We start from the raw sequence: 24921 nt of genomic DNA on the forward strand, positions 1-24921 counted from the left end.
TGTCCCAGAGGAAGGCTCTATTTAAAGTGTCATTTGTTTGGGTTTGGTCGTTTTGTTTCGTTTTGCCAATTCGCACATACAAACTCTAAGGGTTACAGAAGAACATAGTGAAATGAGATATTAATTCAGAAGCATTGCTTTTTTCCCTCTTCTCACACGTCATAAAACAAGACAACAGATGGCTATGGCAGGGCAGCTCCGATTCTGGGGCGGGCCAGAGGCCGAGAGCCCTCTGTGGTCAGGGCCTCTGTCCAGACTGAAGCCTATGGCCTCAGGTGGCAGCTCTTCCCTGAGGAAGAATTCTAGGGGAAAAACCCCATGCCTCCTAGTTAGCCAGACACGGTGCCCGGGACGAGCGAGAGGAGGCTCGTTCGTCTAGGCTCCTAAGAGCCTAGTGCTTCCTGAGAAATTTTGTGAGCTAGAGGGTAAACACGGCCATTGCCAAGCTCGCCACTGTGGGCTGAATGCGCCCCCCAGGAGACATTCTGCAGGAGGGGTGCTAGAGGCATCCGATGGGCAGAGGTCAGGGATGCCACCTGCACAAGGCACAGGTCAGCCAGCCCCCTTCCCACCACCAACCAAGACTCTACAGCCCGAGTGTTAATAGTACTGTTGGTGAGGGGGCGCCCGGGTGGCTCAGTCGGTTACGCGTCTGCCTTCAGCTCAGGTCATGGATCGAGTCCCGCATTGGGCTCCTTGCTCAGCGGGCAGCCTGCTTCTCCCTCTCCCTCTGCCCCTGCTTGTGCTCCTCTCCCCCTCCCTCTCTCTGTCAAATAAATAAATAAAATCTTTTAAAGAAAAAAATAGTACTGACAGTGAGAAATCCTGATCGAAACTCACAGTTAAATAAATTATATTAAAAACCAAGGGAATACATTCTCCAAACTTAGCATTACTATTATTTCACTAAATTTCCCTATGATGCTCTTGCGGCCCTTCACGTCTGCTGGATCTGGCCGGTGGGAACGTGGCAGGGTGGTGTCCTACCCGCACCTCTCCCCAGCCCCGCGTTCCGTGACATCAGTTTAGTGGTGTGAACCCCTTGGTGGGAGAACTTACGCCACAGAGACTGGCAAGTACTACCACCCACCTCTGTTGTTTTCTGGACAGCCAGTTGCTCCCAAGACACCCCACTGGGTGTAACCCTAAGTAAAGAAGGGAATTCGCAAGCCTGGAGATGCTGGTAAGTTCCCAGCCCAGGTAGACGGCTCGGCACCAGCCTGCCATCTGCAGGGTGGAACAGACGTGGATCTAAACGTGGCAACACGCACAAAGTCTACACACCTCATACACACGTGCACAGACACATACAGCCCACACCTGCCCACAGAGACCACGCAAACACCGCACGCCCTCCACACACACCTACAGAAAACATACCACGTACCACACACGCCACGGCACACGCACAGGGCCAGCTACAGTTACACCACACACACGTAATCATCTAGGCTTCACACTCCGACGCTCACGTACCCCACAGACACTTAAACACACCGCACACACACCACTCACGTACACACCTGCAACGCGCATCGCACTGCAACACCCCCCCACACACAGGCCATACACACATCACACAAATACACATGTGAGTGCCCTTGTGGCCGCAAAGACTAACTGAAATCACGAACAGAGAAAAGATGCCGCCTGACGGACCGCCTCCTTTGATGTCTCAGTACCTTCACCTTTACTCCCTCCTCATCCTTCCCCACACACCACCTCCCTACCAGCCTCCGGGTCGCTGGAGCCCTGGCTGAGTGGTTCCCCATCCCAGCTCTGCGTCCAGCTCTCCGTACGTTGAGCCCAGCTGGCTGTGGCCTCCAGGGTCTGGCCCTCCACCCCTTCCCAGAGCGCATGACAAGCTGTTCCCTGGGTGACTCCACCCACCCAGCCACTCGGCTGCCACTAGAGGCTGGTAAGTCCAAACCTCTACCTCCAGCCAGATCCTCTCTGACCCCACACCCAGCAGCTTTGTGACATCTCCACTCAGATGTCCCCCGACTCCTCAGACAAGTCCCACAAGGACTTCCTGTCTGTCCACACCTGTTCCTTGCCTATGTTCTCTGCCCCCGCCCCCCCCCAAAGGTCCAAGGTGCTCAATGCCCATCTCACAAATAAAGGAGTGAATTATGTAAATCTACAAAGAGAGGGAAAAAAACAAACTTCCCTGTGAGGCAGATAGAAGTCTTACCCCATTTTACAGATGAGAGTCCTGAGGTTCGGTGAAGTGAAGGGACCGGCCCAGAAGCAGCAGCCAAGGGGGCGGGTAGGGCTGTGTGGGACCCAGAGCTGGGGGCTGGAGGCAGCAGCAGCCAGGCCAGGGCAGGCCCTTCAGGATCAGCTCTCCCCAGCCCCAAGTGAGGGGGTTAGTTACAAAGAAAAGGAAAAGGCGTTCCTGATACGCGTCCTGTTTCCTCTCCTCCTCTGGGCTTCTCAGGCCTTGGAGGGCGGATGTCTCTGGGCTGGCAGCGCTGAGCCTGTGCACGGACAGAAGGTGAGGGTCTCCCCAGGTCTCTTTCCAGCCCAGCAGTCGGGCCCGCATGAGCAGGGGCTTCCCTGGAGTGACCTCTCAAGTGTTCCTTCCCAGCCTGGGGGAGCCTCCACCCATTATCCCCAGGGGACACTCATCACGGCCAGGCACCTCTTGTCCATCAGACTGTCCCATAAAGGCACCTCTACTGGGAAGCCTTCCGTGTCACCCTCACTTGTTAGGGACTCCCTCTGTAGTCCCTCTTCCCTTCCTCCCTGCCCTACAGCAGCCACCCCACCACTCTGCCCAGCCTTCTGTGGCTACTGCCTGTAGATCTGTGTTCCCCATAAATCAGGGGGGGGGGGGGGGAAGCCGGGAGGAGGGAGGCAAGGGCAGAGGCCATCAGATGGGCCTTCCTGAGTGACAAGATGAGCCTCCCCCATCAGACAGGGAACCTTCCTGAGGGCAAAGGTCAGATCTCCTCTATCAGATAAAGATTCCCTGACGGAAGTGACTATGACTTTCGATCACAGGAGGTTGCTGTAGGACAAAATCATGCCTCTTTCCTTAAACAAGGAGTTGCCAGTGGATAAGAGAGCTATGTCCCCTCCATTAAATAGGGAGCCCCAGGAAATAGGAGCCACATTCCCCCCTCATCAGACAGGAGTCTCTCTCCTGGAAGATGGGGCCATGCCTCCTCCATTAGACTAGGAGTTCCCAGAGGGTACACCCCCCACCTGCTTGCCCCCACAACAGTCCTCAGAACAGACTTCAGCTCAGTCTAAGACACAGAGAAGGGCTTCCCTCTGGGGCAGAACCAGGGAGAGTTTTGCCCAATCGTCCTTTGCGCAGGGTCCCACGCCAACCTCCCATTCATGCCCTCAAACTGACCCAAAGATGCCTTGCCATACTTAAGATAGCCCCATGTCTGTCCAGCAGCCGTCTGTTCCAGCCCAGGAATGTTGACTTCTCAAGAGATTTTGAAGGGGGTGACTGGGAGACCCCTGACTAGAGGATGCCCAGGACAGGCTATGCACCCAGCTCTGGCCTAGACACGACCAGATGTGTAGGCTCGGTGGGTCTCTGCTCCTGGCCCTGCTACCAGCTGGGCGAACCTCTTCCCCCTGTGGCCACTAACACTCCTCCCACCCCCCAAATCAGCACCCACTGCTGGCTAAAGTGGCAGGAGGCACAGGAGAGGAAGGACAGGTCCCGCCATGAGGACATCACTGGCCTCCTGGAGTGCCAGGTGCCGTCCCTGAGCCCGGTCCAAGCCGCCTCCACGAGCCTCTTTCCTACGTGTGCCAGCTCCCGGGAGCTGCTATTAGTTAGCATCGATCCACAAAGTGCTTTGCCGACACTTTTTATGAGCTTAGCCTCACCCAGGGCCCTGGGGACTAGGCGCAAGACGCGGAAATGGAACTGGGGGCCCAGGCCACTGTGCAGAGGGAGGGAGCAGTGGAGCCCCGAGACCAAGGCTCAAACAAGTCCAGGGCCAGCACCCAGTAAATGTCAGCTCAATACACGTTTGCTGAGAAGACACCTTAATCTGGTAACTTGACCTGGGTATATTTTCTATTATTATTATTATTATTATTATTATTAATTATATTTCTCACATCTACTACAAGCCTGGCACTATTCTAAACAGTGTATTAACCCACTTAATCCTCACAAGAATGCTGTAAGGTAGATACTCTTATTAATCCCACTCTACACAGGATGAAACTTAAGACGCAGACAGGTTAAGTAACCTGCCCAAAGTCACAGAGCAGAAAAGAAGAAATGGAAGCAGCTCAAACCATCTGCTTCATAAATTAGCAAGTAAAAATATAATTACAATGCTTCTGAATTTTAAAAGACTTAAGTACTTTGGAAAGACACAATTTGTCCTGTGTTCCAAACCAAATACACTCATTATTGGACATATTGTGGTATTGTCAGGACGTAAGAGGTTCTCTCAAAGAACAGTATTACAAATGTACAACACAAGCTTCTCAGTCATCTCAAAATACATTTCTCTTTTTTAAGATTTTATTTATTTCTGTTGAGAGAGAGAGAGAGCCCGTGCACTGGGGGAGGGGCAGAAGGAGAGGGAGGGAGACCATTTCAAGCTGACTCCACGCTGAGTGCAGAGCACGACGCAGGGATCGATCTATGTGACCTGAATTGAAATCAAGAGTCAGACGCTAAACTGACTGAGCCAGCCAGACACGCCTACAGTTCTCCTTCTTTTGGAACTTTTAACTGAGCGGCTTTATTAAAATTTAGAAAACAAGAAAAACCCACAATAGCAATCATTTTAAGATTTATCATTTCTTTGTTACGTGCCAGGTGCTTTGTATATTTATCATGTTTAATCTTGAGGCCAAGGAAGAAGGCATTCTTCCCTTATTCCCTCGAGGGCGCAGCCTGCCTCCTACACCTTGGTGGGCCTGGTGGTGGGTGTGTCTCATGGATGTCTGCCCCGCCCAGGGTGGGAGCTGCTGCTGGGGGGGGGGGGCTGTGCTTGGCACAGAGAAGATGCATCAGAAAGGAGTTAAGGGCTTGGGGTCGGGCCGACCTGTGGCTTCATCAGCCCGCACTTCAGCGTCTGCAGTGTTAAAGGAGGCCCTGGCACCCAGCGAGAGCTCTGAAAGTGGTGAAAATCCCAACCATCACAATAAACAAACTCGCTGGGGGGCCCTGAGCAGGTTCCAGCCCACCTCGGCCTCAACTGGCTCACCAGCTCTCAGTGGGGGTCACGTTACCCTGAGGGGCCTAGGCAGCTGAGAGGAGATAATGGGTATGAGGAGTTCCTAGGAGGCCAGAGACAAAGGCCTGTTATGAGAACAAGGCTGAATTGTCAAGCATTTTTAAGAAATGCATTTCCATTACTTCCAAGAACACAGAGGCCTACAGATGAGGTGGGCACAGCAAGGCCAGCCAAGAGTGCCTGTCCTCGGTGACGCAGCAGGCAGGAAGGAGCCCTCGGGGGCATCTCCAAACCTCTCCTGGAACCACACCCTGGGGCTTGGTAATCAACACCTCCATACCCACCCCAAACCCTCCATCTTCTCCTCACGCTGGTTCCCCTTCCTTGTCCAGGGAAGCGTGAGAAGCCCGCCAGGAGGAACAGGGCCCCCGCCTCTCAACCACCAATCTGTGTGATTGACAACTTCAGAAGCAGCCCCACCCGCCCAACCTAGATGCTTGTAAATCTGACGGAGGTGGTCGTGGGAACCTGCCCCAGGGACGGGACCGCCACATGGGGGCCTTGCCCCCGCCAGACCCCAGGAGGCCAGCTTCCTCAGCCTGCGCCATCCCGCCTCTGTTCTACCACAACCCCGGGGCCCTTGAGAAGCAGAGGGGTCTGCGGTGAATGTACTGCCCTCATGCGGCGGGGAGACAGCTGTGCAAGCCAAAAACTATCCTGCAAAAGGCACTGCGAGAGAGTTATAAAGAAGGTGACAGTCACTCCAGGGAGGGAGTGGCTTGGAAGTTACAGAGGACAGGTGACATGTGAGATGGGACTCCGAGAGTGATTGAGTTTGCCAGGTCATCAAGGTGAAGACAGAACATTAAAGCGACGTGCGTGTGTGTGGAATTACACCTCCTTCTAGGGCAGACTGTATGTTTCCAAATCATTTCAAAATCAAAGTCTCATTTAATTCTCTCAAATCTCATAATGGTGTTACAATGCCCTCCCACTGCCCCTCACACACGTGCAAGTAAGAAAAGTAAGGTCTGGTGAAGAGAGATGAGGAGCCCAAGGGCAAATGGGGACCGATTTCTGGGGAGAGGGTAGGGGTGAGGGGTGGACACTGGCTGACAAGGCCCTCTCCTCATGAAGGGGGCGTTATTCTTATTCCTGTCGGGCAGTGGCCCCCCATTCCCTGCCCGTGCTGGTCTGTGATGCCCTCTTCCCAGCCCCAACATACGTGCACCCTGCTCCGGAGAGCCCGCGGCCCCTCAGCAGCGCGGCCAGCAGAGGGACAGAACAGCCTTCCAGAGAGTCCAGGGAAGAGCTGAGCTTCTGTGAGGCCCAGCTTGGAGGCCATGCCCCGCCCTCTTCCACACCCCTGAGCGCTGATAACCTCGACCTCTCCTACTGCAACTCTCCTCTCCTCTCTCCTGCTCCCACAGCTGCCGGCAGCCTCTCCCTCTCCTCCCTCCACCCCTCGCGCTCCCGAGGGAGCAGTGAGCTCAGCCTTTCCCATCAGCCGTCCCTGGGAATGATGGGAAATGGACAGCAGGCCAGGAACCTGCAGAGGCCTGCCCCAGACAGGGAGGAGGAGAACGCGGGCTTCGGGCTTTTCCAAGGGCCCCTGGGGGCGTCCTGGGGGCAGGGCTCCATTCTGCTGCTTCCGATGAAGCCCAGGCTGGGCTAAGGGCACAGTCTGCCTGTCCTTACCACTCGCTCTAAGTGAAGGTAGTATCCAACTACTGGAGCTGGAATGCGCCTCTTTTTACGGATCGGAAGACAGAGGCCCAGAGAGATGAGGTTAAAGAAGTATGTCTGGGGACTGACTGCCATGTCCCAGGTGCTGTTGGAGCCTTTCATATTTCTTGTCTCCTTAATCCTCACGACCACCTTGCAAGGTATGTGTGGCAGGCTGAAGAACGGCCCCCTAAGATGCCCACATCTGAATCCCTGGAACGGTGAATATGGTACCTTACGTGGTCAAAGGGACTTGGCAGGTGTGATTTAGTTAAGGATCTTGAGAAGGGGAGAACCCCCTACATTATCTGGGTGGACCCAGTGTCATCCCAAAGGTCCTTATAAGAGGGAGGCAGGAGGGTCAGAGAGAGAAAAGGCAACATCATGCCGAGGGAAGCATCAAGAGAGAAACTGAAAGATGCTGTGCTGCCGGCCTTACGATGGAGGATGGAACCAGGAGCCAAAGAATGCAGGCAGCTTCTAGAAGCTAGATAAGGCAAAGGAATGGATTCTCCCCTAGAGCCGCCAGAAGGATCACCGCCCTACCAACCTACTTTAGAACTTCTGACCTCCAGAACTATAAGAGGATAAATCTATGCTGGTTTAGGCCACTAAATTTGTGGGAATTTGTTACAGAAGCAATCGGAGACTAATTGTCCCATTCCCGTTTTGCAGAGGAGGACACAGCCTCGGGGAAGGCGCATGACTTCCTCTGGTCTTGCGTGCTCCCCTCCACACCACAGTGGGCTTACCGGGAATCTCCACGGGCTCTTAAGGCCGGGAGGCCCTCGGCCAGGGCTTCAAGGCTGGGGGAAAGTCTGAGGAGGAGGCAGGGGTCTGACACTGCAGGGCCACGGTTGAGGACAGAGGAGGGAGGGGACCTGAGGAGGGTAAACTCTGCCTGTAAGGGATTGTATTATGGCTGGGGCCTCCTGGAGCCAGTGACTGAGTCCCACCCCCCCCCCAAACTGTGACGCGGGCAGGCGTGTGACGTGGAGGAAGGGCCCTGGCTACACAGCTGGGCTGAGTGGGCCAAGAATTTGCAGGATTAACCACGATGAGATGAAATCTCCCCATTCTCTCTCTTTGCTCCTAATAAAACCCCTGAGAGGAAGACTCCTTATCCTTCCTCCCACGGGACTGGTGGGGCAAACGAGGCCCTGGGGCTTAATGACTGGCTCGAGTTGTCACAGCTGCTAAGAAGCGCAATCTGCGTGTTCATGACGATCCACATAAGGAAACCACGGCAAATGGCTATGGAGTTCTGTGTGCCTGACGCTCTGTCTCCTGTCGCTGGCATTTTCTGTCATGCTTGATGCAGACCCGCTAAGCCTCTCCTTGGCCTCAAACCCCTTCACTGCTCCCCACGAGCCTTTCACAATCCGGGCCCACCCACTCCTCCGATCTCCCCTCCCACCCCCACTCCCCGGCCCCCCCAACACCCTCCAGCCACACTGACCTGGGTCGTTTCCCTGGAGACACCAAACTCTTCACAACTTTGGACTCTCCCACAGGAGAGAGGCTCCCCCCTCATCAGCCCCAGGCCACACACACTCATGGTGGAAAAACATAGGTCCCGGCCACACCTGTTCCTCCTCATGGGTAAGGGAGAGGGAGCAGGGCCAAAGGTCAGCCCTCGGCGGCAGGAGGCCTGGAAGGCTGGAGCTGAGAGGCCCTGAGTGAGCCGGTCATTTCCTACATAGTAAAGGAACAGCAAGCAGCCTGGATGCGAAACAGAGTATGGTGGGGTAACTTCTCCAGGGAATGGGCCCTCCCAGAAATGCAGACCCCAGGGCAGTGGAGCTGATGGGGCCTCCAGGAACATTAGGTCTCACCCCTCAGGGTGCACGTAGTGGCACTGAGACCCAGAGAAGGACAGGACTTGCCCCTGGCCCCACACTGTGTCACTATGGGAATCTGGGGTACTGGCTTGGGGTCTGCCACTCACCAGCTGGGTGACTTTGGGCAAGGACGAGTCATTCTGATCTTCATGGATAAAAGGGAAATAACAATGCCTTTCCTGATGAATGCATGGACCGGACCTGGTGCCGAGAAGCCTGCACGAAGCAAAAGCCGCTCCCACCATTGGAAGAGCGGGGTCTGGACTCAGGGCGCTGGCTGGGGGAGCTCATCCCTCTCTGTGATACTGCTGGTGGGTTTAATTTAACCCCCAGGCTGGACTCCGAGGTGGGGGAGCCCCAGAGAGAAGGACACTCAGCTGTCTGCAAAGCTACTGCTTCTGGGCCCCCAAAGCTGGTTAGTCCTTAATCTCAGCAGATCATCTCTAGGAAAGGGATTATCAGCCTTATTTTCCTTCTGGTTAGAGAAAGGACTCCCCCAAGGGAGTCAGCGTGGGCTACAGGAACTCCTGATCAAAACCGGGGCTCCCCACTTCCACCCGGGAGGGAGGAGGAATCCACCCACCGCAGGGCGCAGGGCGGCACTGTGCTGGCCTTCCGGGCCATCACCACGGCTAGCTGAGGGCACTAAGAGGCCCATTCTGCTGAAGAGGAAGCTGAGGTTTGCGGAGGGTCAGTAACCTGCCCGCCACACAAGCTGGCAAGGCCACACTCCTGCTGCTCCAGGAGGCCTCTGGGCAAGGGCTGTTTCTATTCTAAAGCCTTCATCTAGGGGAGGAAGCCGGAGCTGTGATGCGGCCCCAAGGCAGCCTCCTGACCGCCTTTGGCCTCTGTGGCCCATCTCCTCCCTCCAAGCCCTCTCCCCCGCCTCAGCCTCCCCAGAGATCCGCGATTAGTAACTATAAACACAGCATAATACTGTTGCCCCCGTCTGGACAAGGCTGTCCAACGCCACGCCAAGTTCACATCTACTTCAGCTCAGAGATTTGCTCATTGGGTACTTCCTCAGAAAGCCTCTGGTGGCCCCCCCAACTAGGTCAGGGCCCCCCACCTTAGGCATTCTCAGGGTACCCCTCACAGTGGGAACTCTTGCTGTCTCTGTGCTCCAGACTGAAAGCCCCATGAGGCCAAGGACAGGGTCTGTTTGCTGCCACGGTTTCCCCAGGGTACACCTAGTCCTGGCACGGGGCCTCAGGAGGCCGCTCTGCACTCGCCTGGGCCAGGCACGGTGCCGACTGCTGAGCCCAAGCTTCACCGAAGATTAGTCTAGGAGGTGGGGTTTCTCATCCTGCTGTACAGATGAGCACATGAGACCAGGAGGGACACTGACTCCCCGAGGATACCCAGTACCCCCGACCCGGCCTGGGACCAGCACCTAGCACCAGCGCTATCACCTGTGCGCCCAGTGCAAAATGAAAATGCAAGGCCCCTTGTTCAGACGTCGAGACAGCAACAGAAGAGCACTTAACCCATCCAGAGGTCCTCCTGAGCCTGGGGCCCTGTGTGACTGCTCAGGTCCCCCACCCCCTTGAGGCCAGACCCAGGGGCACCCTTGTGTTCTGACTTCTGACCCAAACCCAGGCTCCTCCAGCTGAGAGGCCCTGGGGCATCGGTCTCCTAGGGCAGCGGTTCTCACCCTTGAGCCTGATTCAGAATCACGTGGGAGGCTTGTTGAACGCCAGCTTGCTGGGCCCCACCTTCAGAGTTCCCCCTCGGTAGGTGAGAGGTGGGCCTGGGGATCCAACCACTGCATTTCTAAAGGCGCTGCAGATGCTGTGGCCCTGAGACACTGAGAACTACTGCCCAGAGGAACGCATACTTAGCAGGGGCATTCGGAATCCAGGGCGCTGTGGAAGGACAGATGCAGGGCTGGGCTATCGGCGCTGAGGATGCCTTGCCACCAGACCCCGGCCTCCAGTGGAAAGGGCCAGCCCTGCTAAGGAGGAGTGTGGGGGAGGAAGGGAGAAGCCCGGAGGAAAAGGGAACATTTTACGCAAGTTACCTTAATTTTTGTAACAATCTTGAGAGGCAGCTTGTGTTATCTCTATTGCAGAGGAAACCTCTTGCAAAGAAGTCAGTGATATGCCCAGGGTTACAGAGAGGAAATTACGGAGGCCACAGCTGACCCTGGTTCTAACTTATGTGTCGTCACAAGCCTGCTTCACCCAGCTGGCCCTGACAGGTTCTAATCCCACGACCTGCTGGGCCCAGGGGAATAGAGTTAGTGGCCTTGGGTTCACACAGTCCCAAGCCCCAGCAAGGCCTGGCAAGCCCCGAGGGCCCGCCCCCTCCACCACCTGCCTGCCCCTCCCCAAACCCAGGCTTGCAGCACAGAGACCTGGGACCCAGCCGAGGGGGCTAAGTGCTGGCACCATTCCAGAAGGCCAGGGCACCCATCCCCAGAACAGAGGTCCTCCCACATCCAGGCCCTTCTTTCCAGCCTCTCTTCTTTCTACTTACTCGCATATACCCTAAGCCCCAGATCACACACCATCGGTTCCTTCTGCTTGGAAGGCCCTTCCCACCCTGCTCTCCGTCCAACTCTGGCCCATTCTTAAACACCATACGTCACCTCTATTAGGAAGTGCCCCCTCAGCACCTCATCCCTCCTCACCCCCTGTCATGCCCCTCTCTGCTTCGCTGGCTGCTCCTCCAAAGATCATTCGACAAATATTTATTGAGTTATCAGCCCTGCTCCAGACACGGTGCAAGGTGCTGAGGATACAGAGCTCAGGCCTAGCTCTGGCAGGCCAGGGTGTGGGTCTGCTTCACCCTGTGAACCTCACCAGGAGAAGCAGAGAAGGGGTCCATGAGGGTCCTCAGGGAATGAGGGGACCTCAGCTGGGGATATGACAAAGTGGTTGGGGCTGGGGGGGGTAGTGCAAATTCTATATTCCAGGCCACCGGCATGCAGGAGGGAGCAGCTCCCCAGGGTCCCATGCCTGGGGTACAGATCCTTGGCAAAGCAGCACAAAACTACTATGAAATGAAGTCAAGGCCTGTTATGTGCTCCCATGCCAAGGGGCTGCCTATGCCGTGGGCTCCGCAGGAAACCAAGACCCAGAGGGGAAAGGGATACTCGGGGCAGGAGGCAGTGCTAGAACGGGCCTACAGCCTCCTCTCCCAGGACATGTGGGTTTTAAACAGTAGGGGAAGGAGGAGGCAGTGTGCCCCCACCCTGAAGGATGTGCCCCCTGGACCCCTTGTCTGGAGACAGAAGGCATTAAGGGAAAGCCACAGCCCACAGGAGCCCCAGGTGGGAGAGGACGGCTACTGAAGAGCAGGGAGGCTGGAGTGCGGCCAGGCTGGCAGAGGAGACATCTTGAGAGGCAAGAGGGAGGAAGGGAGGAGGAATGAGAAAGGAGGAAAGAGCCAGACACGCAAACACCTCCGCCTCCTCTTTCCAACCAAAACAGAATCCCCAGAAGACAGACCTGTGAGGAAGGAGACAGGGAAAGAAGCTGGGGCCTCAGAGGGGCGGTGGCAGGGCAGGCGCCCAGGGCTGGAGTCTCTGGAAGCTTCAGGGTCTGGAACTGGGGTGGGGGGGGGCGCGGTGGCAGGAGGAGGCCCCATCAATCACCAGCACCCGCCCAGCTCTGTACCCACAGGGGCCGGGGCTCAGAGAGGAAGGCGATACGGACTCTACCTGGTCACTCCTACTGCTCCTTCAAGACCCACTCGGGTACCAACTTTGCCCCAAGCCCCTGAACCAACCTCTGGGCTGGGCTGGGCTGGGCTGGGCTGCACAGGATTTAGCAGAAACTCAGAAAATCTGACCTGAGTCAAGGCTTAGCCCTTAGAAAGCCCACAGTCAGGTGGGAAAGCCAAGGAATTCAATGGATGGAGTGTGGGCACTGAGGCGACTCTGGACTCCCAGACAAACAGGACTGGCAGGCACTGTGGGACAGTCCACAGAGCCTTAATGGGGGCCTTTTCCTCTGGTAGGACACGCTGCTGGGATAAGGAGTCAGGAGGAGCTGGGGGACTGACGAAGGGGGAGGCCATCATCTTTGTCCCCCACCCCCACTCCACACTCATAGACACACACACACACACACACACACACACACACGCACACAGTCCTGGGGGCTTCCAGGGATCTGGGTTCTGGTCCGGGCTCTGGGACTTAGACCATTCCCTTGACTTTTCTGGATCATTCCATTCCCTCACCTGTATAATGGAAATTCTCCTATCCCCTTTCCTCTTAGGAGAGGCACCAGGTTAAGGACAGGACTCCACGTAAGTAAGAACTGAGGCCTCTGGTATGACTTCAGCACATGGGGGAGTCCCACCCCATCCCTGTCCCGGCTGGTACCTTCTTTCCTCAGGCCTTCCTTTCGGGACAGCGAGCTGGGGAGACAGAGGCTGTGGCCAGGAGAGTGTGGCCAGGCCTGGCGTCCAAGTGGGAGAGTGGCCCCAAAGCAAATCCACTTCCTGTCCAGGGGCCCTTTCTCTCCTTCCTCTCTCCCTACTGGAGGAAAACAACCCTCCCCACACATAGGTCCTCACCACTGTGTGAGAAGCTTTATTGCAATGACGTGCGTCTGGGCTTTCCCTCATCTGACCAGCTCTAAGCTGCTAGCATTGAGGGATCCTTCTCTCATTGCCTCTTTTCTCATAGTAAACCAGTTTGCCTTGGGTGAACCTTCTACTCGCTAGAGGACATCAGTCAAGTGACTCCCCTTCCTCAGCCTGTTTCTTCATCTAAAACGAGGGGATGGCAAGAGGGCCTACCCCATAAGGTTGTTCTGAGGATTAACTAAATGCTTGGTAATACCTATTAGCTCTTATTATTATCAATAATATTCCACACATATTTACTGAGTACCTTTTCCAGGTCAGACACTGTTGACCACCAGGGACAAATGGCGACTAGGGCAGATTTGTGCAACGGCCTTTCTACACAAAGTTTCCCTTCTAGCAGGGGAGACAGCAGCTCCAAATACAGTGCTCCCAGAGCACAGGAGAGGTGACGGACCAGCCGGAAACGTCGAGAAGGCCTCTGCAGGGAGTGAGATCTGAGCTAGGAGCTGAAGAAGCAGCTGGAACAACTCTGACAGAGGCAAGGGGTGGGCACGTTACACAGAAGCTGCGGCAGGAAGGCTCGGAGGCCGGGGCAAGCCTCATGGAAGGTACTGAGGGAGACGGGTGGGCAAGGCCAGCAGGGGCCGGGGTGGCAGCAGCACCCGGTCACCAGGTGGCCTTGGTCAGCAGTCGGGATAATATCATCACCATGATAAGACGCTGGCAGGGTGTCAGCAGGGGATGGACGCAAACAACGTAATGACCCTTTAGTATGTTCACTTTGGCCACTGGGTGGAAATGGAAGGGCAGAGAGGCTCGAGTAGACGCAGGGAGGCCAGCTGGGGGCAGGATCAGTAAAAAGGCTGCTCTGGGTTCAAATCCCACATTTGCACTTCCTGAGCTGGAAGCGAGATCACCACAGCGCCTGCCTCCTTGGGTCACCGTAAGGGTTCAATGAGCAACTTCACATACGTAAAGAGCCGGCAAGCACCCCGGACCCGCAGAGAGCGCTGTCTGTTCAGCTGGTGTCACTCGTCCACGGGAGACACGGAGGTGGCCGCACGAGAGAGGCAGCCATGAGAGAGAGTGAGACAGGGCCAGACCCCAGGGGTAATATCAACAAGGTCCCGCTGCAAGCACCCAGCGGCGACTGCATCAGACCCTGAGCCAGACATGTCCAGCTGAGCCCTTCCCACATCCTGACCCAGAGCCCCGGAGAGAGAAAAAAATGAATGCTGTCGTTTCCAGCTACTAAGTTATCAGCTGATTGTTCATGCAGCAAAAGAGAAAGGCAACCACTGGTCTTGAGACCGACCTGGCCTGGCGGGAACCTCCTCTCCCCCGCAGGCAAGAAGCTGCACCTTCACAAGAAGAAAGGTGCGCAGGGGAGAGGGAGGACCGGCAGCTGCAGAGCCTGCGACCTTTGCAACTTCCAGGATCCTGCCTTCAGAGAGTCACTGGATAGTTTCGAAGCTCATTGTTTCGGCATTATCTGTAGTAGCAAAAAACTAGAAATAATGTCCATGCCAAATAAGGGGAGGGTTCCATAAACTGCAAGCACTTGCGTGAGGAACTCTATGTGTCATTAATAAATATGGATTTATTAATGCTGGGTTAATGGCAGGGGAAATGCTGCAGGAAAAAAAAGCATTAGTCCAGATGTCACACACAGTTTAAACACAACGCGTCTGAACACACAGGGACCTGCACACATACACGTATGCACACATGCATAGCAACGAGGGCAACACGAAAAAAAAATCTTTTTAATGTTCTTCCAAAGTGATGAAATTATGGATGATTGCTATCTTCTTGTCCAAATGTGAAGGTTTTGTGTTTTTAAAAATAGTTATTGAGGGATGCCTGGGTGGCTCAGTCGGAATGTTTGCCTTCGGCTCAGCTCATGATCCCAGGGTCCTGGGTTCGAGTCCCACACCAGGCTCCTTGCTCATCAGGGAGCCTGCTTCTCCCTCTGCCTCTCCCCTGCTTGTGCTCTCTCTCTTTCTCTGTCATATAAATAAATAAAATCTTTAAATTTTTTTTAAAAAAGTAGTTATCGAAAGATAAATATTAGTTCTTTTTCAACGTGCCCTCAGAACGCTGGTCACTCTGTCTCTAGGATGACACAGCACCAGAAGGCTAGCCTGGTGAAGGTAAAGGTTCTCGCCCACTTTGTTCCAGGCTGGTGCCCCAGTGCTAGATTGGTGCCTGGTACGTGGCAGGTGTTTAGCAAGCCTTTGTTGAATGAGCAAACGAACCCATGGCACTTATCAGACTGCCCTGTATCCTTCTGGGTGCCCAGCACTCTCCCTCACCAGCTCTCAGGTGGGGACCTGGTCTGGCCCCCACTCTATGTGCCCAGGGTTCAGCACAGGGCCTGGCACTGAGCAAAGGCCCATGGATGAATGAAAGGCTGAATAAATGAGTATTCTACCCAAGAAACCTTCCCTGATCACAGCGTGCCAAACCCTTGAGGGCCAGGGTGCACGTGTGTAGGAGCGCTGCCTGTGTCTGGGAGAGAGAAGAGGGGATACAAACATTTCAGCCCTTTCTGAGAACCCAGAGAACTCCGCCTGGCCCGACTCTGGTTCTACCTTCTTCCGGAGGCTCTCCAGCTCAGTGGCGACTGTTTTATCCATCCTCCCACCACCAGGGAGGAGTTCTGGAAGCCTGACTCAAGCAACTTAAGATGTAGCTTTGCTTTTACAAGAAGAGAGAAAGCAAGCTCCTTCCTGGAATGTCTTTTCTGCTCCTTCGCCCTGGGACAAGCTCTGTGACAAGCATCTGGCAGGGAGGCCAGCAGGTGGAGACAGAGCTCTGGGTGGGAGGAGGGCAGGTGGTTGGCGGTGAGCTGAGGGAGGCAGGTGGTAGAAAGGGGGTACATACAGGAGCTGAGCAAGACTCTGCGGGGGGTGAACGGGAGTGACCATGACCTGGAGATTGTGTGTGGACTGAATGCCACGCTGAGTGGATGGGGCATATGACTGTGCTGGGTGCTGGAGCAACAGACTGAGGACGGCAGCGGGAGGGGCGGCGACACAGAGGGCTGACAGAGCAGGGATGGGCGGCAGCTCTAATCAGACTGTTGCAGTGCACGAGACTCTGAGCCCGAATGACTGCTAGAAGGGTCGGGGAGGCCAACAGGGGCTGGTCAGGCCCAAAAGGAGGCAGAAGCTTGAAGGCTGACGCTCAGAAGGAACCCCTGACTCCCACTCCAACCCCCTACCTTGGTTATCCAGAATGCCAGCCCAAAAAAGACCGTCCACTTTTTATAAATTAAATCTCAACAGATGTGACACCTTAGGCCCATCCCAAACGTAGGCTCAGAGGTCTGGAGGTTAACAAACACTGAGAACCCCAGAGCACAGCCAGCCTGACCTCTCCCAAGACAAGCAGGGAAACCAAGGCCCAGGGACTTACTCATGTTCCCGAAAGCCCAAGGCACCAGCCCCCAAGACCTGGGTGTTTTCAAAAGCCATGAAAGCAGCCTGCCAGGTCCTAGGGGAAACGGTGCCGGCTCAGACAGCTCCGAGACTCAGGAGGTGATGCACAATTTTCATCAACAGCTGGAGGTACGGGCGTGGCGCGGGGAGGAGGTACTGCGGGGCCGGACTCCGGCACCAAGATGGGAGGGCGCCCCTGAGAGCAGACCCCGGTCCGCTCCCAGTCCGGCCCTCAGGGCACAGCCCGGGCCTGGTTGCTCAGTAAGTGAGCAAATAAATAAAAATGTGAATGAGCAAAAACAACAGCAGCTATCACTTACACAGCACTTACTTTATGCCAAGTGCCCTTCTCAGCACTTTGCAAATACTAACTCATTTAATCCTCGGGAAAATTTTATAACTTCCATAATAAAAGATTATGAGTCCCATAATAAAAACGTCATTATTCCCATCTCACAGATGAGAAAACCGAAACAGAAGGGTGAAATAACCTGCCCCACGCCACATAGCTCTGAATCCTGTCAGTCTTGTTCTAGAACCCTTGGTCCTACCAGTCTGCCCAACTGCTTCCCACTTGACACCTGCACCCTTCTCGGCTTCAATCCCACACCTTCTTCCTCCAGGAGCCTCACCCCTACACCCATGTCTCACCTCCAGAATCCCTTCCTAACAGATGTGGCCTTTTTTTTTTTTAAGCCATTAAAAAAAAAAATACTGTATTGAGGTGAAATTCACATAACATAAAAGTTACCATTTCAAAGTGAACAATTAGTGGCATTTAGTACATTCACCATATGTAAAAAAAACCCTACCTCCTCCATTTCCAAAATATTTTCTTTTTTTTTTTTTTTAAGATTTTATTTATTTATTCGACAGAGATAGAGACAGCCAGCGAGAGAGGGAACACAAGCAGGGGGGTGGGAGAGGAAGAAGCAGGCTCATAACGGAGGAGCCTGATGTGGGGCTCGATCCCATAACACCGGGATCACGCCCTGAGCCGAAGGCAGATGCTTAACCGCTGTGCCACCCAGGCACCCCCCAAAATATTTTCATGGCTCCACAGTAAAATGCCTCACCCATAGGTAGTCTCTTCTCCCCATCCTCCCCTTGCCTTGGCCCCTGGCATCTATGGATGGATCTATTCTGGACATTTCATATAAATGGAATCCTACAACGCGTGACCTGGGCGACTGGCTTCCTTCACTCAGAGCAATGTCTTCAAAGCTCGTCCCTGTCGTAGCAAGCACCACTATGTCATTCCCTGTTATGACTCAATACTCCTCCATGGTCTGGACTGACCACAACTGGTTTAGACATCATCCACTGATGCACATTTGGACCATCTGTTTCCACTTTCGGCTGCCTTTTGATCCTCACCACGACCCTTCCAGTGAGGACTATTGCCCTGTCTCCTTTCTGGAAGCAACACTGACGTTCATCCGTGGTCAAGTGGTGACTTGAGTGGAGCCCCCTGCCTGCCAAACTAGAGTGTCCTTTCCTAGATATCCTCGTCTCCCACCAGCCATTCACTCACCCTGCAAGTCACACCTTTCCTGGACATCACCACACTCCAGGCTCTGGGCCGGGTGCTGACAACACAGAGTGGATGGCTCAGGCGAGGCCCCAGGGTCCCCCAGGGCCTGAAGCTGCAAAGACGAGCTCTTGCCCACCCCCAGAGGTTCCAGAATCCAGGCACACCACATCCACAATGAGTACAGGGCAGGAGGACCCTGCTCCTTTTCCTCCCTAAGTCTCAGCTTTCCTCCAGCATCGAGGGAAGACAGCCCCCAGCAGAAGGCTCTAGAAAGTTCCACAGCAAGACTGCCAAGCAGAGCAGGAACTGCCGAGCTAGAGGGGCCTCCAGAAAACACAGGCCTCCCAGCCACGGAGTGGGGAGGGGGCATGGGGTCAGGACAGCCATGAGAGTTTCCCCTCCCGATCCGTCATTTCACCCGTAAGACATAAATGCATGAGAAAAAGCCGTTTGCCTGGAATGCCCACTATGTCTTCCTGCTCTAGAACTTTGAGCCAAACCTTCTCTGAACCTTCTCTGCCCAAAAGTAGGGGCTCAGGACTCTAGAATTCTAGATTTTAGGTTGGGAGGAGTGAGCTGACTTCAGAGGGCCCTTCCTTTTGGTTTTTTTGGTTTGGGGGCTTTTGGTAATGAGAGAGAGAGAAAGTGAGAGAGAGAGAGAGGTGGAGAGAGGGGCAGAAAGAGAGGGGAGGGAGAGCAAAAATTTTAAGCAGGCTCCATGCCCACCCCAGAGCTGGACGTGGGGCTCGATCTCACGACCCTGAAATCATGACCTGAGCCAAAACCAAGAGTGAGATGCTTAACCGACTGAGCCACCCAGGGACCCTTCCTTTTTTTTTTTTTTTTTTTTTTTTTTTGAAGACTACTCTCCTTGAGGCCACCTCTCTGTGTGAGAGATGGTGTGGCTCTGAGCACTAGAGATCCAGAGAGGCCACTTCCTCCCCGCCCTCCAAGAAACCACCTCTGCCACACACTTGACCGTTAATGGGATCATCCTGAGGGAGTTTCTGGCATTCAGTATGGAGGCAATCGGTCTCCGTGGTCACTAGTCTTCAGACTCCCTTCACCAGGGGCCCGACAAATACGTGGTGAATGAACGAGTGAACGAGCAAACGAGAAAACAATCCCTCGGTGATATCCCAGCTTCTAGCCTCTCTTTTCTAGTCTATTTTTCCACAAGGCTACCACTTGAAACTTCAGCTCCTGCCTCCCCTGCAAGCTGTGTGGCTTTAAGCAGACTGCTTAATTTAGCTGAGCCTCGATTTCCCCAGCTGCACACAGGGACTCCCCTTGTGGGGTAATGAGGGAGATGAAAGAGAAAGCAGAGGCCCCTCACCTCAAGGGCTAAGGAGTCTTCCAGGAAAAGCAACTGAAGGAAAGCTGTTTCTCTTTCGCACCCCACCCCATCCCACGCCTCTCCCTCGGCCCTCATCCTCGGATCTCCCTCTGTTCCAGAGGCTGGAGGAAAGAGCCTAGCCCCTGGGCTGGCCCCTGGCTGGATGTAAATGTTTATGCCAAGCCCAGCCTCCCAGGGACAAGTTATTTGCTCTACTTGTAATTAATTGCGGTAGGCCCGTCTGGGTAATAAACTCTGCCGGGGAAACATAAACAGTTTGCACAGAGCTCCAAATCCATTGTGAGGCCAGCAGAGAGGGTCTGCAGGAATGGAATGTTCCGCCCACCAGACGATGAAGACCCTTGGAGATCATGTGAAAAACAGCAGCTGACATTCTGGAGTGCTTACCTTGTTTTAGGCAAGGTTGAGCCCTTGGATATCTGATAGCACTATTTTCCCCATTTTAAAGAGGAAGAAGCTGAAACTGAAGCTGGATAAGGCAGGGTGACTTGCCACAGCTGGAAAGTGGCTGGGCTGGGAGGACACCAAGCCTTGGCCTCTGTGGAGAAAAGGCGGGAGGAAGGCAGCCATTCATTCAACAAAAATGTATGGGTACCCCCTGTGCCAGCTACCGGGACCAGAAGAAGAGAAAAGAAAGTCACTGGTACAGAAGGTGACAGCAAGTTACAAGTGGCCATTCAAGCTCTGCAGGGCACAGCCCACCCAGTAGGCCTCTGGCAGGAGCGCATAGTAGGTGTGCAATACGTGAGTTTCCGGCTAAAACGTACTACTCTTTTCTTTGAGCCAGTGCAGCTTCTCACCAACCAGTTCAAGGCGTCTCGAAGATACTCTGCCAGGGCTGGGGGTGTAATGATGGATGAATAAAACATAACCTTTGCTCCCTGTGAGCCCCGTCCAACTGAGGGTATGCACAAACAGATAACGGAGTAGAATGCAAGACAGCTCGGTGAGGGTCATGAGGGAGGAGAGACAGATAATCAGTATTTATTGAGCACCCACTGTGTGCCAGGCACTGTGCTAAGCCCTCCATTACCTCCTGTAGGCCTTACTACAACCCAGGCAGTGGGGAGAGAATATTATCACTCCCATTTTAAAGACAGGAAAACAGAGGTTCAGAAAGATTACATAACTGTCTCAAGGTCACAGACGTAAGCAATAGTGGTGCGATTTGAAACATACCCTCACACCCAAGCTTCTATTCCTTCCTCCTAGCCTCCACCCCACTGCCCTTCCCTCCCCTCCCTGAAGGGGGTACTGAAGCACCATCAAGCTACCTCCCCCTTTCCCCAACTCGGCTCGAGGTGCAGGATGTGGGAAACAGCGCTCCCTGCCGGCCTGGTTTCCCTTCTAAGCAGGAAAGGTCAGGCTTGCCTGCCTGGGGTGCTTCTCTCAAACAAAATCGGTCAGGCTGGTGACCTCTCACCCCCCAGGAGCAGGAAAGGTCGGTCCAGATTTCCACTCTGCCCTCCCCCACCAAAGGGCCCCTCAGTTTACAACAGCCCCGTCCCAGGAAACTGTACTTCACAGCTTACATGCCCTCTTCACCCTCTTAGCTCATCAGACCACCAGCACCCCAGCCCAGCTGTCCATATCCCAGCACCCAGCACCCAGCACCAGGCACAGCACAGTGCAGGTGAATCCAACAGACAGCAGGCTTCCTCCACCCCAATGGAAGGGGTGCCCCCACACCTCCCCACCCCACCTCCTGCCCATCTCCATCCAGGTTCCACCCTCTTTTACCGAGCTCCCACAACAAGCTAGGGCTCTCCCAGGCGCTTGCACCTGGGTACATTATTTAAACCTTTTCCCAGTCTTTTCAGGTGGGTACGATGTCCATGTTACAGATGAGTATGACTGAGGGCAGAAGGACTTTTCCAGTCTCTTCTTTACACAGCCAGTGAGACCCGCGGCTGGGCCTGGCCTGGAACTGGCTCCCCCAGATGGCTTCCAGGTCCTGCCTCAGCAGGGAGGGCTGTAACCGATGACCAGGTCCGCATGTGTGGGATGAGACCTCCCTGAGCACACGCAGGGACGTGGCGCCAACATCCTGGCACAAAGGGCCACCTGGCCTGAGCAGGGGGGTAGATCCAGGCTTGAATGAGTTCATAGAGTTTGGAAGCCCTCTTTAAAAAAAACAAAAACAGAAGAAGAAGAGTACAAAAATATCTTCCTTTTGCACCTTTCACGAACACTCTGAGCACGGGGACACAGTGCTAGGTCTTGGAAGGGGTCCTGGGGCAGCACAAAGGGCCTGAAGCTGAAGCCGCCCCAGCCTCGTGGTGAGTCCGCCCCTGGGCTGGAGGAAGGGCCCAGAGGCGATCCGAACACCACCCGCCTTCACAAAGGCCCTGCCTCCAGCCCAACAGACAGAGGAGGCTCCGGAGGACATTCCTTCTTCTCGTCAGGCGTCCTGCTGCGACTAAACCCTCCCTGCAACTGGACCAAGTCTGTGTGTCTGTCTCCCTCCTGCCATGGTTTCAGAAGGAGCAGAGCTCATCTGAGCGCAGGACCGGCCCCCAGAGTGTGCACGCTCACGTGGACAGTGCCGCTGCATTTCTCTGTGAGCCCGGACCCCTTGCCCAGGAGGATTTTCTGTGCCTGGATGGGCAGGGTCATCCCCACCTGTGCCTGGAACCCTGGGCCGGCAGAAACAGCCCTACCAAGAACCCCGGCCCCAAATATTTGAAGGATATGACAGTGTTTGCCAAGTGTTCCCACATCCCGCATCCCATGTGGCCCACACGTCAGCCCTGGAGGGTATGCAGAGCCAGCTGTATTGTTCCCATTTACAGACAGGGACAAAGAGGACACTCATTGTGTGCCTGCTCGGGGCTAGACATGCCAAGGGACCTGCACAAGTGACATCTCACAGACACCCTGGCGGGAAGGGCTGGATCCTCAGGAAACAGGTGGGGAACTAAGGTCTCGCTCAGGCTCTGGAGCAGGACCAGGGAACGGGGAGCTCTCCCCTCTCCCAGCCCAGACCTCTGCCCAGTCTCTGCGTAGCCTGGGGCGCACAGCTCAGGAGGCAGACGTGCCGGAACACAGTGTGTCGTGTGAGGAACAAGAGGCCTCCAGTTCCTGAGGCAGAGGAGGAGCTGCTGGCTTACTACGGGCCTGCCTAGAAAAAGCAGATCAGCGATCGCCTTCCCCTCTCTGGATGTGTCAGAGAAGAGTGCATAGGCCTCGGAAGCCTGAAACCCGCTCGAAAGCGACAGCCTCCCAGACTCAGGGCCAAGCGGCGAAGGCCTCATGCCCACCTCCCACCTTGCATCTGCTCAGCCATCCAGACCCATCACGAGACCACCTCGCGCCCGCCAAGCCGCTGCCCAGTGCTTGCCCTTGCTCACCCAAGTCCCAGCTCTTCCTTCCCTCGTGATTCAGTCACTCATACATGCATTCTCCAAACCCTTATGGAGAATGCAGTGTCGGGTGACCAACCGTCCACATTCACCCGGGACACAGGAGTTTCCCAAGATGCACTGCGACAGTCCCAGGGAAACCGGGATGACTGATCGCGCTGCTGTTCTGGGTGCCTGGCCCCATGCTGGTCACTGAGGAAACAGCGGACGTGGCTTCCAGCTGCACAGCGGCTCTCACTCGGTGAGGAGCCGTATCAAAGGCACGTGCTCTGCACCTCACACACATTATCCACTGCCGTCTTCGGAGCAGGGTGTTATCCTCTCCACGGGAGACAGAAGAAAACTAAAGCTCAGACAAGTGACTTGACCTGCCCGGAGTCACAGGGCTATCAGTGACATGCCAACACTTGAACTCGGATCCATTGAGACAAATAAAGGAAAGGGCAGGTTCCAACATGAACATTAAGAAGACAGAAAAATACAAAGGTATGTTTTATTTAATCAGTTTTGTAGCCCCCAGTATTTGGCATGTGCTAGAGGTTCAGAAAATGTATGTGGAAGGGAGAAGGGGGGGAGGAGGCAGGGAGGGGGAGGGAGGGAAGGAGGCAGGGAAGGAGAGGGAGGGAAGGAGGGGAGCAGGAGGCAGGGAGGGAAGGGAAGAGGGAGGGAAGGAGGAGGGCAGGAGGCAGGGAGAAGAAGGAGGAAGGGAGGAGATAAAGGAGACTGGGAAAGGAGGGAGGGAGGGGAGGGGAGGGACTACGAGGAGGGAGGGGGGAGAGAGAGAGAGAGAGAGGGCAGGGAAGGAAGGGAGGGAGGCACGTGCCTGATTTAATCACCTCCAGGCTAGGAGATCCCAACCCCCAATTCACAATAGGACGTTTCCCTTCCACAGCCAGTGTCAGCTGTTTTCTCTCAGCTCCAGGGCCAGGCTGGCCCGAAAGGAAGTGAGAAGAGGGAAAGAGTGCTTCCCCTTTGGGTTCAGCAGCTCAGGGCTCACTTCCTCCAGGGAATCTTCCCTGACTCACACCCCCACCCAATTCTGGCCCCTACATATTTGAGTTCCACAGCCATGTGTGTCAGAAGTGTGTGTGTGTGTGTCTGTGTGTGTGTGTGTGTGTGTGTTTGCATGGCGTGTGGGGCTTATACTCTTGCTTCAGTTGACTTCTGCAAACCCAGACCCCTCGCGGCTAGGCCAGCCTGGTCAGGAGCTGGGGGGCCCAGAAGTTCCAGACACAGGGGTGCCCGCTAGCCCAGGAAACGGACATGTCAGCAGCTAACTACGATGGCACGCGCCCACCTGGAAGCCTGCAAGGTGCAAGGGAGCAAGCAGGAGGGCACTGGCGGCATGGGGCGGTCACGGAGAGGTGTCATGATTAAGTATGCAGCAGGTGCTCAGTACAACAGATCAACTAAACCATACTGAGGTGAGGTTCAACCTTAAAATACAAGGGAGATGTCACCAGTTAGAGGAAGAAGGCATTCCAGAGAGGCCGGCTTGAACAAAGCCACAGTGCAAAGGCACTGTGGAGGAACATCCAAAAAAGTCTGTGCAGCCAAGGTGTCGGCCGCGTGGTGGGGAGAGCTGGGAAAAGAGCACGGGAAGGAAGTCTGCCCATAGACCGTGGAGGGCCTCCAATGCCCCCTGGAGAATGTGGACTGTCCTACAGGAAATGGGGAGTAACCAGCCAGTTTTGAAGCCAGAGGAGAAAAACGGAGTCCGATGTGAATTTCAGAATAAGAGGACGGTTTGGGGGGCGACGAGACTGCGCAAAGGGACCAGGACTGAGCCAGAAGATTACTGTAACAGGCCAGGCCAGAAGCGGGGCTTGGCCTGAGCCAGTGGCAGTGGAATGCGGGGAGGACAAGCACTTTGGTGACAGGGACGTGTATCCCCCACCATCAGGTTGGGTGCCCTGGAGGTTAGGGTTAGGAACTTGGCACACCCCTGC

The 24921-nt window shown here is 55.0% G+C and overlaps 1 protein-coding gene across 5 annotated transcripts in view; it reads right to left on the reverse strand.

The window, feature by feature from the left end:
- ARRB1 (arrestin beta 1) overlaps positions 1-24921 on the reverse strand; it is an 81118-nt gene that overhangs the window by 44331 nt on the left and 11866 nt on the right. The window contains exon 1 of one of the 5 annotated variants that reach the window (XM_040630852.1): positions 2195-2324. The exons of 3 other annotated variants lie outside the window; for them this stretch is intronic. Coding sequence is in view for 1 of the 2 variants with exons in the window: in XM_008707358.2 (XP_008705580.1) it covers positions 2195-2199 (5 nt within the window). In the remaining variant the exon portion in view is untranslated. Of the gene's footprint in view, positions 1-2194; positions 2325-24921 lie in introns of those variants that run through there. One more of the 5 variants, XM_008707358.2, reaches the window with a different exon arrangement.

This window comes from Ursus maritimus, unplaced genomic scaffold (genome assembly GCF_017311325.1).
Source record: "Ursus maritimus isolate PB19 unplaced genomic scaffold, ASM1731132v1 scaffold_16, whole genome shotgun sequence".
Classification (NCBI taxonomy): Eukaryota; Metazoa; Chordata; class Mammalia; order Carnivora; family Ursidae; genus Ursus; species Ursus maritimus.